Source organism: Mixophyes fleayi, chromosome 2, assembly GCF_038048845.1.
Source record: "Mixophyes fleayi isolate aMixFle1 chromosome 2, aMixFle1.hap1, whole genome shotgun sequence".
In the NCBI taxonomy this organism is placed as follows: domain Eukaryota; kingdom Metazoa; phylum Chordata; class Amphibia; order Anura; family Limnodynastidae; genus Mixophyes; species Mixophyes fleayi.
The window spans coordinates 90,489,361-90,504,249 of NC_134403.1; the positions used below are offsets into that span (position 1 = coordinate 90,489,361).

At 40.6% G+C, this 14,889-nt stretch overlaps 1 protein-coding gene across 1 annotated transcript in view; it reads left to right on the top strand.

The window, feature by feature from the left end:
* Positions 1–14,413, top strand: part of DHH (desert hedgehog signaling molecule) — a 55,099-nt gene extending 40,686 nt beyond the window's left edge. The window contains exons 2-3 of the mRNA XM_075199630.1: positions 8,642–8,903; positions 10,680–14,413. Of these exons, the coding sequence (XP_075055731.1) occupies positions 8,642–8,903; positions 10,680–11,308 (891 nt within the window). The 3' untranslated portion in view covers positions 11,309–14,413. The remainder of the gene's footprint in view (positions 1–8,641; positions 8,904–10,679) is intronic.
* The last annotated feature ends 476 nt before the right edge of the window (positions 14,414–14,889 follow it).

The following is a 14,889-nucleotide window of genomic DNA, read 5'->3' on the forward strand; positions in this document are numbered from 1 at the left end:
AATGAGTAGCAAAACCTATGGTCAGTGTCGGACTGGGACATGAAGGGCCCACCGGGGGAAATGCAGCGGTAGGGGCCCCCATTGAATTCATTTTAGATGCTTTGTATCACTAGGGACAGATACATATTAAATGCAAGGCTATACCCTCTGTGTCCATCTGCTCACATTTCCCTTACACTCCCCCTCTGTGTGCTGTCCATTCTTTGTGGTTAGTGTTCTCTTCTCTCATAGTGTACACAGAAAAGAAATGCTATAGTACAGCACTAGAGATCAACCATTCATCATATGAAAACCACAATATAAGGGTATAGACTAAAAATTTATATATCCATGAAGCACTATAGAAACCACAAATTTATTAGCATAAAAATATATGCACATTTAAAATATTACATAAAACTAATCACACTCCCTACACTCTAGACACTGGCAAATAAAAACAGGACTCTAAAAAATGATCTATCCACAAAATGTACAATCAATAATAATCCAATGCCACTACAAAGGACAAAAGCAAAACATTAATATTAAAGCATATAGCAGATGCAATCCTATAAGGAACTAACTGTCTCAATGTGTTTTATTCTGATTAAGATATGCTTCTATAGGGAATAGAGTCCCAAAATTGATTGAAAACAAATAAACATGAAACATGATATAAACAGTGAATTTGGTACTAGTTTATTAGGAATCCATTCCTTGGTCAGCTGCAATAGGATCCTTTTATAGAGGCACTGAAGACGTATATTGCCATGAAGCCATTCTAATTTATCTCCCTCCCTCCGAGGTCACACAGTGGAGAGCTCTAGAGAAGTTGCACGATTTATTACACTTACTGATTACACGGACTCACACTGCAGTTAGGACGGCAACTTTATGACTACAGGACGCCTGCAACTACAGCAGAAGGAGTAATCTGAGATCTGTGTCACTGTGAAGCATTTCTGCCTCTCTCTGTCTCGGGAGCAGGAAGTGTTCTCACGTGCTGGCTGTAGGGAAGGATTTATTAGTTTGACAGTCTCCGTTTCATATGTAGACTGACCGCAACTCAGTAATTCTCTGCTCCGCCCCACCAACAAAGAGGACGGGGTTATCAGGCAACAGGGCCTCCCGGGGGATAGCCCGGCTCCCCGGCAGGCCAGTCCGACACTGCCTATGGTCCAGAATAACAGTATATATATATATATATATATATATATATATATATATATAGGGCCTGATTAATTAAGGGATGTAAACATTGATTTTGTGTGTACAGTCCGCAAAATCACTTTGCACATGCCCAGAGTATCGCCTGCCCTGTAAGTTGGGTGAATCTATGATGGAGAAGAATCAATGTATAATTGTATACCAGTATACCATCTACTTGGCAATAGCATACAATGCCAGTCTCCTGCAGGCAGAGCCATTTGGATTATATTATGTATTAAAATAGAGGCATGAGGTTTTATTTATCAAAGGGTGAAAAACAAAATTACTGTCCTCTCAGCTGCCACAGTGATGAAATAGTAATTTGTGACCATCAGAATGCTGTGTTTTTCTGGCTGGATAAAACACCTTTGTGCAGCCATGTTCAACTCTAACATCATGTTTCTTTTCTACATAAGACATGGGCAGGACAAGCTCCCCTCAGCAGTACATGATAAAGCATGAAACGCACAACACATTAGTCTCGGATCACTCTGGAAAGTGATACATATGCTTCTCACGTATGGGCTGTAGACAAGACTGTGGCTAGTTATCTCTGTATGAGGGGTGCACTGTGCACGGGAACTATTTTCTCTCATTAATAGTAAAGAACAAGACCTGATCTCCGCAGAATTCAAGTCCTTTTGTGGACAAGCAACGCCCTCCTGGAAAATACCGTTACTGTAATTTGCTCCACAAAATGAAATGTTATTTCTGCACAGCTCCACAAAACAAGGCACACTTGTGACCCTGATATGGGCTCCAGAGGCGGAACTAGTGAGGTCTGGGCTCCGGTGCAGAGGGGAGGGAACCAGGGCCCCTGACTCTCTGCATCTACCATACAGCGGTCCCTGCTGCACGGACCTGCCGCAACAATGGTAGTTCCGCCACTGCTGTGCTCCTCCCTCCTGCCTAACATGCCTATGGCATGTTATAGTGCACAATGGGGCCAAAGCAGTATTTCCACTATATCGGGGAGACAAGGGCATGGCTTTGTGCTTCATCACTTTCCTCTTCATGATATATTTGAGTTATTTATTTTTTACCATGGCTGTCCATATACACACGCATTAATATAAGCAATTGAAATGAAAGTTAATCCACTACTATGTGTCTTTGCCTTTGTTCTCTCTACAAAGCAGCACTACTAATAAATGAATGTTGGATTTGGATATATAAGGGTAAAACGATATTATAGCACAGAGCTGTCTAAATGGTTCTTTGTGGTACCCTGGTTTACAGAGGCTTTGTTAACACATGGACAGCTGTTTTTTAGGGGATACAAGCTGAGTACACGTGTTGCCTTTAATAAAATCTGCTGGCAGCCGGTGTAAAGACAAGTGAAATATATATAGGTTGTAGTAGGGAACAAGTCTGTTCTAATGAAACATCTCCGTTTCATTGACCAGTCTCAGAGAAATGTGGAATTGTCCCTGGGCACGGACTGAGAAGGCATACCAGAGATAACTGACTGTGCCCGTGGGTGCTTTGCGGAGGATGGGCACCAACCAAATGACTTGGGCATAGCACATTCATAGGGCAGTAAGCATCAATCAGTCTGCAGTGTAAAAGATGCACTGTTTTTATGGATTCATACAATAAAAGGAGAAAGCATTGTGAGTATATAGATAAACAAGCAAGGAGAGGATGAGAGGAACAAGTGAAGGCTCAATAGGGGAGTGAGAGATTGGGATAATTATATAAGAGACAATAATAAAAGATAGAGTGTAAATCAGTCTATCTGAGTACGAAAGACAACAGAAGAGGAGAGACAAGGAAACAGATGGGCACAATAGAAGGGCAGCCTTGTCCTGTATAAGGAGTGGACAGCTCCTCTCTTAAGCTGGGTACACACTACAGATATTTCGACCAACTTTTTATGCCGAGCGATTTTACATGTGATCGATGTTCCGATCGCTCGGTCCATGGACTGCATACACACTAGCCTTGTTTTACACGATAAAGGGAAGAGCGGACCTCACGTTAGCAACTCTTTACAGCCATGTTGTCGTGAGCAATGACTGTAATTTCGTACACACTGTTGTGGATCGTTCGGCAGTTTATACACACTACACAGCGGAAACGAGATTGGAACGAAAATATTAAACGGTACGACCAACCAAATGAGGCGACAATCGTCCATTTGGGCAGACTTTCGACCATCGTGTCCCTGCACACACTGAGCCGACTTTTGAACGAGCGGTCGTATGTCGGCTGATTTAGCCGATTATTGGTTGAAAACCCGGTAGTGTGTACCCAGCTTTAGTCACTCATGTAACCCTTCGTTTACATGACAAATGAGATTAATGTGGATCATCATCATCATCATCAGCTGTTTATATAGCGCCACTAATAAATTTAAGGTTATGCATTTGACGCCTACAAAATATACTAACAACTTACACCCTCGTTGGAACATAGCTGGGTGAATCAATGATGGGGAAAAAACATAGGTATAATTCTAGATCATAGATAGATCATAGATTTAGCAATAGAATGTACTGCCTATCTTATCTGTTGCATCCCGAGCCAGCAGGATATTATCATGCATTAAAAGGAACATACATGTAATGCAGCATTAAACCCTTTAATAAAGCACTGGTGAGACCTCCCCTTGAATATGCAAATCAATCAGTTTTCTGTGCTATTTTACTAAGAACTGGATATTATGCACAGGATGGCAGCTAAAGTGAAAAGGTGTAATTATTATGTAACCTCTCTCATGAACAGTCCATCACTTCCCTTTGTTTTCATATCTGTATTTTTTTTTATCTACCTTGTATGACCCTGTTTCACGTACACCCTGTTTTCCCAGCTCTTCTGCACTGTGGCACCTTATAAATGAACGGTACTAATCAAAATGGGTGTGGAAGATCTCGGTTATGAGGAAAGACTGTGCTGGATATATGATTAAGGAGAATACTAGAAAATAGATGGTTGAGGGAGAATCACTGGGACTGATTCATTATGGAAAGTAAAGCAAAAAAAATAGTAACTTTGCACCTTGGCAAAACCATGTTGTATTGGAGTGGGAGGTAAATTGAAAATGTGATGGCAGATTAATATTTGGGGTAGGGCATGTCCTAAATAAACTTTAAATTTCAAGGTACAAATAAGCTATCAAGCATTTGTGTGCTACATGAAAAACAGCCAGTATTTATCTTATGTGCAAAATAATAAACAAATTTGCACCCCTTGCATTGTAACCTGGTTTTGTCCAGGAGAAAACGTACTCATTTTTTGTTTTACTTTCCTTAATGAATCGGGCCCAGTGTGTATAAATACATTATTGACCATTACCAAAAATTGTCTGATGATCTAATCAGTGTAAGGTTCTGTCGAGGACACATGGTCGCCCCTTGTGTTTTGGAGTAGAGATATATGTCAGTAAAAGACATCCCCAGCAGTGAGAAAAGTGCAGAACTGGAGGAACGTGGTGAGTCTGGTAATAGTGGGAGGAGGGTGCCATGCTACAGGGCGCCCGTCCTGCGTGCCTGTGACGAAAATGTTTTTTTGCAGTCAGGTTATTGGGTGCCATGTCAGCAAGGGCATTGGAGCAAGCACACCGATATGGAGGAGCAGGCATGTACAGTGCCACCTCTTTTGTGCATGCACCCTGAAGCATTGAATGTGGCTTCAAGGCGGATTGATAGATAACCCAGCATCGGCCATGATCGTAAGAGTAGCAAATTGTAGCATGCATTCTTACAAGTAGACATTGGCCATTTTCTTCTTAAAACAGAACATGGTACTGGCATAAAACACACAGGATAGAAGGTCGATGCAGGGAGCTGTTGAAGTGCAATTATGGAGAGTTTTTGTTTTGTTTTGGGTTCTTTAGGATAAAGTGTTGAGCTCAGTGGAGATATGTCTCTTTGTGGCTGATGCTGCAAGGTTCTTGTGCACATCCCTATGAGGTTATTCATTAGCGTAACTGTGGTACTTAGATCCAGAAACATAGTCATGAGGTCACTATGGAACCTCATGGCTAATTGAATCTGCCCTTTTGTTGCCCACAAAATGTATATACACATGTGGTGGAATCTAAATTATCTGGCTGTCCAATGTTCGGGCCCATTGGGCAAATCTGTCAAGATGCAATTAGCTCAGTTGGATGATGACCACAAACTCTTGTCAGATGAGGTCATCTTCTGACCCCATTTGCCTTCAGGATCAGTGGTCTTATACACACTACGATATGTGGCCAGGTTTAAAGCATAGTAGTTGAATGTCAAAATTGTAGAGCATATGGTATTTCTGCTATTTCACCTTAGATGTTTTATAACCACGTCAAACTCATTATCTTAAACAATGAGCTAATTATCTTTCCACTAGTCAACATAGGCTACCTTGCTGACATCTCTGTTTCTGTTGACAACAAAACAATAATCCCTACCCCTCAAGCTCGCTGCCTAGGTGTTATCCTTGACCCAGAAATGTTCTTTGTTCCCTGCTAATCTGTATCCTGTTACATATATCTAAAGCTATGTACACACTACACGGTTTTCGTCCAATAATCGGCTCAATCAGCCGACATACGACCGCTCGTTCAAAAGTCGGGTCAGTGTGTGTAGTGACATGATGGTCGAAAGTCTGCCCAAATGGACGATTGTCACCTCATTTGGTTGGTCGTACCGTTTAATATTTTCGCTCCATTCTCGTTTCCGTTGTATAGTGTGTATAAAATTCCGACCGATGTGTACGAAATTGCAATCATTGCTCATGACAACATGGCTGTAAAAAGTCGCTAAAGGGAAGTCCGCTCTTCCCTTTATCTTCTAAAACAAGGCTAGTGTGTATGCAGTCCATGGACCGAGGGATCGGACCATCGATTGCATGTAAAGTCGATTGGCATAAAAAATTGGTGGAAAATTCTGTAGTGTGTACCCAGCTTAAGAAAGATGTTCAGAATATATACCCCACATAAGACACTACAAAAACTGTAATTCATGCACTCATACTTTCTCACATTGAATATTGCAATCTCCTTCTTAGTGGTCTTTCTCTAACCAGCTTTTCACCCCCTACAATCTATTTTGAACGCAGTGGGTACACTCTTTTTTTCTAACTGAACGTTCTTCTACTGCTTCTCCGCTCTGTCAGTCATTACATTGGTTGCCTATACTTCACATAATCCAATAAAATAATTCTACTAATTTATAAAGCCCAATAAAAATAAAATCTCTTCACTTGTCTCAAGTTATCTCAACTTTTCTGCTGTGCCCAAGATATGAGTCTTTCATCCGCAATTATCTCTTGCTCTCATGCAGGGTTACAGGACTTTTTTATGGTTGCACCCTTTGGGCTTGATTCACTAAGACACGCAAAAGGAACATAAATGGCTACGTTTTTTTATTATTAAAATGAACGTAAATCGGGTTACGCACATCTGTATTCAACTAGAAGTGACTCTAAAGATACGTATGTTGTTGAATACATGTCTAGGTGCACTCTGCTCTAACAGACAATACACTGCAGGTTACGTCCCAAAGAATGTACAGAAAAAAATGAAAAATGCAATGATTGTCACCTGTTAATAATATCATTAATGGAAAAACTTTTCTTGTAAAACTTATTTTTTAGCCATAAAATACATTTATATAATGCATAAGTGACCGTCATCACTATCACTCAACACATAGACCCGACCTGCAGCTGGTGCAAGTGATACGACAGTAAAACACGCACCTTTGAGATGCCCAAAGCTTGAATCAGATGCTGCTGCGTGCGCTCGAGCTTGGCACGTTCATACTTTGACTACGTGCATACGCCCGGTCCCTTCCCCTTTCTGCCCATGAAATCGTAGGTTGAAGTAAGGGTCTTTTGCTCTCGAAGATGAATTAGATGTTGCTGCATTCACTGGTATATAGCCCAGTTCTGGGGTGCACAGAGCAATTTTCCTCAAAGTACGGCACGTATTGGCATTTATGTTGCTTGATGAATCAGGCCCATTATGTGACTTCCCTCCCTCCTATAATCAAACTTTCCCATTGCCTACTGTCAGCCGCCGTCCCTCCGCTCCTTTGGGACAACCGCCTGTCACTGCCCACACTGCGTCTGGTTGCCAGGCAGCCAGACGCGATACTTCCGGCCAAACTGCCGGCTCTATTGCGCATGCGCGTCCCGTTGCTAGGCAATGGGATGCTACTCGGATCGCCGGCGGTGGCCGATGACATCACGCCGCCGGCGTTCCTATTGGCCTCCTGCATTATTTAAGTCTGAGTCTGGCAGTATTAGGTCTAACCTGCTCCAGCGTCCTTGTTGTTTCCTTGGCTAAGTCTGACTACCCCTCTCTCCTGTGTTCCCTGCTGACCCGGCTTGCCTGACCTCTCTATTTGGATTCTCCCTGTACATTGTTTATCCTTGGCAGTTACCAACCCGGCTTGTTTGACTACTCACCTGGATTCCTCCCTGTGTACCTCCATAGCTAGCACATTACTGAACCGGCTCATCTGACCACTCTTGTACCTCGCTATACGGCTCAGTAAAGGACCGCGACCTGCGCGTCTCCTGCCGCAAAAACCCATACCACCTTGCGGGGGTTCCTGGAGAAGACCAGGGGGTGCGTTAGACTCCGCACTTTCTACTTGAGCTGCGTCAACGTTAGCAGGTACCCCTTACGTATATTGTGACACCTACAAACCTTAAAGCATTTGCTGAAAACTCACCTCATCATCATCCTCGCCATCATCATTGTTTAGCACAACTGTGTGCGTGCACCGTGGAGCACAGAATGGGAGTCTGCAGCTTTGGTGTAACAAATCATACAAACACAAATCATATATAATATGTACATAAGAAGGTGCAGATGTGAGAGAGTAGGGAGGTTTCTGCTCGTGAGAGCTGTCACCTCTTTAGGAAAGCTTATCAATCACTCTCTTAACCTCTTTAGGCTGTTTACCCATTTACTACCCCTCTATATAGTTCAGGAAAAACTTACATTTATTCTCCTTCTATATACAAATAACCTCCTGACCACCAGACCAACATTCCTGTCTAACTGTATCATATAACTTCATTAAGCACTTTTCACATTGCAATCTGGCTGGATCAGTATGTAATCTGTGGACCTTAACTCGTTGTATCAAACTCCTCTTTTCCTATAAATTGTAAATGTATGGAAAGGGTCCCCTTACCTCTTTGTCCGCTTTCTTCATGCACAATTTTGTTTTATTACTGTTTGTTTCAGGCTGGAAAGCACTACAGAATATGCTGGTGCTATATAAATAAATGGTAATAATAATAATATTATAGATATATGTTTCAAGTTGCAGGTTACTCCTCATACTTTGGAAATATAATTTTTATCAAGACTTAATTCATTTCTTGAAGTGGCACTGGTATCCATATTATGTCATTTATCATCCTGATTAAGATCTGTCATGTTGGCCAAGGAAATAGTCCCTATTTACATTTGCATATGATGACCTCTGTTGTATCTTTATAACTATAGCGCTGCAAGGATAGAGTGAATGCTCTGGCTATCTCTGTGATGAACATGTGGCCCGGTGTGAGGCTGCGGGTGACAGAAGGCTGGGATGAAGATGGACACCACTCCCATGATTCCCTGCACTACGAAGGACGTGCGCTTGACATCACAACCTCAGACCGAGACAGAAACAAGTACGGCATGTTGGCTCGCCTGGCCGTAGAAGCTGGTTTTGACTGGGTGTACTATGAATCCAAAGCACACATCCATGTCTCTGTGAAAGCAGGTACCATTTCAGGAGGTATATAGCTCGTAGTGCCAGCAGGAGGAGAGGTGCATGCTGGGGGATGGCTGTGCATATTTGTGATACATGTGCTGGGATTACTGATCTCTTCTTATAATTACTACAATCCACTATGTATTTGTACTGGACAGTGGTACAATTACCAATAAGAAGAGTGGCAGATGTATCATTGCAATGCACCCATGTTATATAGCAAACACTGTACAATATATAGTATGTCATTGTATGTTCTTATTGTCACAGACAAGCGAGTAACTACATACTGATATTTAACATTGTGTCACCTAATTATACAACAATGAAAGCATTTTATAGAACTACTGCTTGTAAGTAGAGTATTTCATCTAAGGCTAGGTACACTGTGAAGAATTTTATCTGAAACGATTGTACTTACGACTGAAGGTCCGATCAGTCTGACGATTCATGCATACACACTGACATGATTTATCTTCAGATCTGTGCTCTTCATCTGGTCCTCTTGTATTCAGAATATGACAGCACAATCTTCATTCATTCATTATTGTCACATTGTCACACTGATTAAACCGCATAGTTATAACTGTCCACATGTCCTAAGGAATTTCGTTAGCTTCTGTGACTCTGAAACAAAACATTCTGTCTCAGAGCAAACAGACGAATTATTCCTTCTACAGCACTCTCTACATTTATTCACTGGGACATTCATCGCTAGCATCGGCTGAAAAAAACACGACTCTGTAAACTCTATGGAGATCGTGAGCATGAGTGCATACACACTACATGATCGTTAGGTTATCGGTCAGAAAATGTTAAACAGTGCGACCAACCAAATGAATTGATGATCGGCACTTTGGGACGACTTTAGTTCAGCGTGTCACTATACACACTCACACGATATCTGACCAAACGGCCGGATGTCGTCTGATTGGAGGCTTTTCGTGCAATCATCGGGCCAGTGTGTACTTCATCTCATGGCTTTGTTCTCAACCATCACTAACAATTTCACACTTACCTTCCATTGTAAAGTGCTACAGAATATGTTGGCACTATATAAATAAATGATGATGATGATTGTGTTTTTACATAACACCCACCATTGTATAGATCTATCACTTCAGATCTCACTGGTGTGTTCTTAAATTACTTCTTAATATTTTTTATATTGTATTCTCTCCTTTTTTATTACTGTGTTATCACAGTTATTTCTTATTTATTGTATCACTTTTTACACAAATTTTTTGCCACACTTATCTCTCGTCAGTCTTTTCTTAGTGTTCTTTTATACACTTACCTCTCAGCATTCTGTTTTTATTAATCTTTAATGCCTCCTCTTTTCTTCTCTCATTTACCTATGTACTATTTGTGCACACATATCATTTTTATCTTCTACCTCAACAATTTCTCACACACAGTCTCATACCATAACATTTTTCTCACTTAGGGGCATCTTTACTAATGACCATATTTCCATCCCCCCGTTAAGCGTTATACCTTATTGTAAGGATAAGGTATGCTATATTTGCAACTATTTGTTAAAATTTTATGCCAGCACAGCGCATGCGGTAGAAGGCTGTCCGAGCGATGCCCCCACTTACCTAACAACTCTGGGTTCTGACCTTTGGTCATGCATGCGCAGAGCCATTTTCACAATTCTCTATATTCCTCTCCCATATTCTGTTTTTCTCTCACCGTTGTGTTATTAGACTTACATTTCAGCATTTTGTTGTTGCACGCATGTCCCACCATATTGTTCTGACAAATGTCTATGTTCTCTTTCAGACAACTCCTTAGCTGTCCGTTCTGGGGGTTGCTTTCCTGGCACTGCCACGGTTACCCTGGTTAGTGGTCAAAAGAAACGTCTTTCTGAGATTCAGGTCGCTGATAAGATCCTCACTACGGACAAGACAGGACAATTGACATCAACAGAAGTATTGCTGTTTTTGCACAAAGACCTGGATAAAAAGGCCACCTTTGTTGTTATTGAGGTTGAAGGACATTCCTTTAGGCTTCGTCTTACTCCGCACCATTTACTCTTTGTAACCAAAGACCCACTGGCTGGATTCTTGCCAATTTATGCTCATCGTGTCCAGGTGGGGGACTTTGTTCAAATTTATGTCAATGGCACTCAGCTGCTACCATCTAAAGTGGTGAAGGTGTCCATGCAGGAAGAGACAGGGGTTTATGCTCCACTGACTGTCCATGGTACCCTACTTGTAGACGGCATTCTGACATCCTGCTATGCAACCGTTGAATGGCATGACTTGGCACACAGATCATTTGCTCCTATGAGACTACTTCACAGCATATTTTCAATATTTCCAGAATTTATAGGGAGTGATGGGATTCATTGGTACTGCCACTTCCTCTATCTGCTGGCCAAGAAAGTTTTAAGTTGGGAAATGCCTTGAAGTGCGATTTTTGTGTTGGTCTATTTGAAAATGCTGCTGAAGTGTGGTCTCTTAGACCTACAGTGTGATTTGTATCCTGTGCTTACTGTCAGCTAAGTAAACTCAACCGAATTACAGGTCATGCTCCATGGCTCTGATGGACCTCAATTCCCAAAGTGCCTATGTCATAAAAACTGATGAATAATGATCACGTTGATCAGATGGACCTGGAATGTTAAATGTTTCATGCAATGAATTGCTTAAGAAAGTAGCTGCTAACTTAGTTGTATGAATTGCAGTCTACCAAAATGTCCTATTTAGTCAGAAGATGGTAGTGGTCATGTGATATGGTGAGAGGACGCAAAAGATGGTCAGAAAATAGATGTTTGATCAGTGGATGAGATAACAATGTGTAGTTTTACAATTACATCCCTAAAACATATTAACAATCTGTCATATTGTTGTAGCTACCATAAGGTATCCCATGCTAGGTAAAGTGTTGCAGGCCTCTTTGACACCCCAGGACCAAACTGAGAAGGAGTTAGTCTTGGTTGATACATGGAAGATACTAATTTGAAGCTAGATCTTACAACCCGATCTTATCTTGTGAGGCCATAGCTGTAAGCTAGCATTTAAATATCAGTAATTGAGCGAAATAACTGACTGTAGAATATACACATTTTAAAGTAATCAACTAAATATATTTACTCCTTATGTCTTCCATCTTGTGTCACTGGTCCCACATGACTACATTTGTTTAGCTTTGCGTTCTGGCAGACATGCATGCAAACATCTACATAAGCGCATCGGCATACAAACCTAATCGAGTTGTGCCACACACATAGGAGGTGACCAATGTCATTGTGCACTGATTATTTATTGCTACATATGTCAATAACTGCTATGATCATCCTGTGGATGATTGTCCTGTAGGGAATTCTCACAGAATATTTGTGAACGCAGAGTTCCGCCTGGAGTTCAGAGGATTCAGAACAATAAGATATGCCTTTTCCCTAAGAGCTGATTATAGAAGGGTTCAAATTTTAATTTATATTGATGGTATAAATAAATATATGATGACAGAAGTAAAGATTTTGGTGATCTGAAAATGAGTTATAAGGGAACTAAACCCAGGAAAATAAATTTTGTTTTAATTTTCTTTAAATGTTTTGCTGTCAGAGCCATTCTTATGCCAGCTCTCCAGGCAGTGTTTTGCCAAAGGCAAGAATGACCTTAAGCACTCACCCAATTCTATCCATTTGTACTTAAGATAAAGCTGGTGTCACATGACTCATTAACAATGGAAGCCAAGACACACCTAGATATGAGGATCACCTTATACAGACAACTTGATTCTAAGTGCAATAACTGTCCTGGTGACTCCAGACATCTTGCCTTGAAATATTAGTAATATATACATCATCATCATCAACATTAATTTATATAGTGCTAGCAAACTCTGTAGCGCTTTTCAATTGGGGACAAACACATTAATAATAAACAATACTGGGTAATACAGACAAAGAGGCAAGAAGACCCTGCTCGCAAGTTTGCAATCTATGGGACACTATTCAATATTCCTGATGATTAGGAAATTGGGACAAATTAGGCCACTCCTTGATCCATCTAAACCACACCCAATCTACCCATGATATATACATTTTCTACCAGACCACGCAACTTGTTCAGAAAATCAAACCCAATTTGAGGACTGTTGGGTGGTATGGTATGTACAAGTAAAACATTTCTAATTTTTCCTTATTGTTCTTCTACCATCATTTTTATGTAAATCTTTAGATACTTATTAGCAAAACCAGCTACACAATACTGTGGAGGACAACCACTTTTTTCTAGTGGGGGGGGGGGGGCAGCCATTTTGTTTCTACTGCAAATGTCACTCAATATAGTTTCTTAGTCGTGATATGTTCTGTACACAGAGGAGTGGTGAAATTAACTTGCAGTATTTGAATCTGACTTATATAAATTTATATCCTGCAATTGATAGTACTATGGATTTACATGTCATTGTTAATCATATTTTTGTGCACAGTTGCATCTTATGCCAGCTGGAGATCCAGAACACTCTCTTGCACAGCCAATCATACCACAGCTTGTTTCCCCCAATAATCCTTATGCTAAATTAATGTGTTCAGCATACGTATCTATAATAATTCCGATATGTAATTGGGTTAAACTTCATAATTTAAAAAAGACCAGATTCTTCCCAGCATTAATGATAAACTGTTGAAGCAATGTGACTGCACTGCTCTGCCGACTGTCTGTAGATCAGATCTAAGGAAGGAAATAAGGCTACTGAAATCCAGGCTATCCTCTCTTCCAATTCACTTGCTACCTGTCAGGGCTAGCGCTAGTATCTGGCGAACCTGGCGATCGCCTAGGAAGCCAATGGTTAGGGGACGCCTAAAGCACTGGATGGGTGACACTGGATAGCTTCACTGAAAGGGTGAAGCTATCCGTTGCTGCTCCTTTATGTCAGTGATGGGCTTGCAGAGTGGCTCTGGACTATGGTGTCACTGCCCAATGCCACTCTCCCAGACTGAATGGAGCAAGAGATGTCGCCCCCTCCTTCTGCCTGCTAAGGTAAGAATCAGCAGAGGGTGGAGTCACTTTTTCCAATGGGTGCACTGCAATAAAAGGGGGGAAGGACACCAACTTCGCATCAAAAACAGAATTAATATGTGCCTTATGTCCGTCATGTCAGCAGAACATTTAATACCAATGTTTTGTAAATCACTTTATTTTCATTTGGAGGTTATAAAGTTTAATAATTGGGTGGAGTTCCTTTTTACCATTCTATGCTAACATTCTTATTGCCATTGTTTGTGTGTTATGAATACATAAGACACAACACTATCACTAAAGCCACATGCTATTTACTTAAAATACATTGTTGGGTAGGAGGTGTTGTTTTCAAGGGAGTTGCCAAATTCCTTGAATAAAAATATATTTTTTTAGATCAAGTCTTACTGTAACGTTCCTAAGGAAATCTGCTTTAACACACTTGCTGCACAATCAATCTTAGAGTATATTTTTCTACTTATAAATTGTAATTTAATTTGTTCATTTTAATGTTCCAGCTTCCTGTAGATGTAAGACAATGAATGTTCAAACTGAATTTAATATCTTTTTAACAAGTAATATGATTTAATGTGTTTTCTGATAATAAACCAGGTTATAAGTTTTCTAGACTAATAGCCTTGATTCTCTTAATGTACATGATAATCCTTTTTAGTTCATCATTTATCAATTAAGAAAATGTGTCTTCCATATCAACAAAGCTTGGAGTTGAAGCACACTAATTCAGAACAAATAGTACAAGGTCCATTATGCCATAAAGGATCAAAAATATCACTAACACCATTAAAAGAATAAAACTACAATCCAAAAAGTTTCTAAATTATGTAGCCACAAATGTGCTAGTGATATCAGCAATTTAGTTCCCTATCGGCACCAAAGTGAGTGCGGTGTCGGAGAATGATCCATTAAAAATCGTCAGGCATGGCTGTAGTTATGGTTCGAAGGTAACCCCTATCTCCTTGTGTGTATGGTCATCTTATGATCATACAGGGCCCAAGCATTTG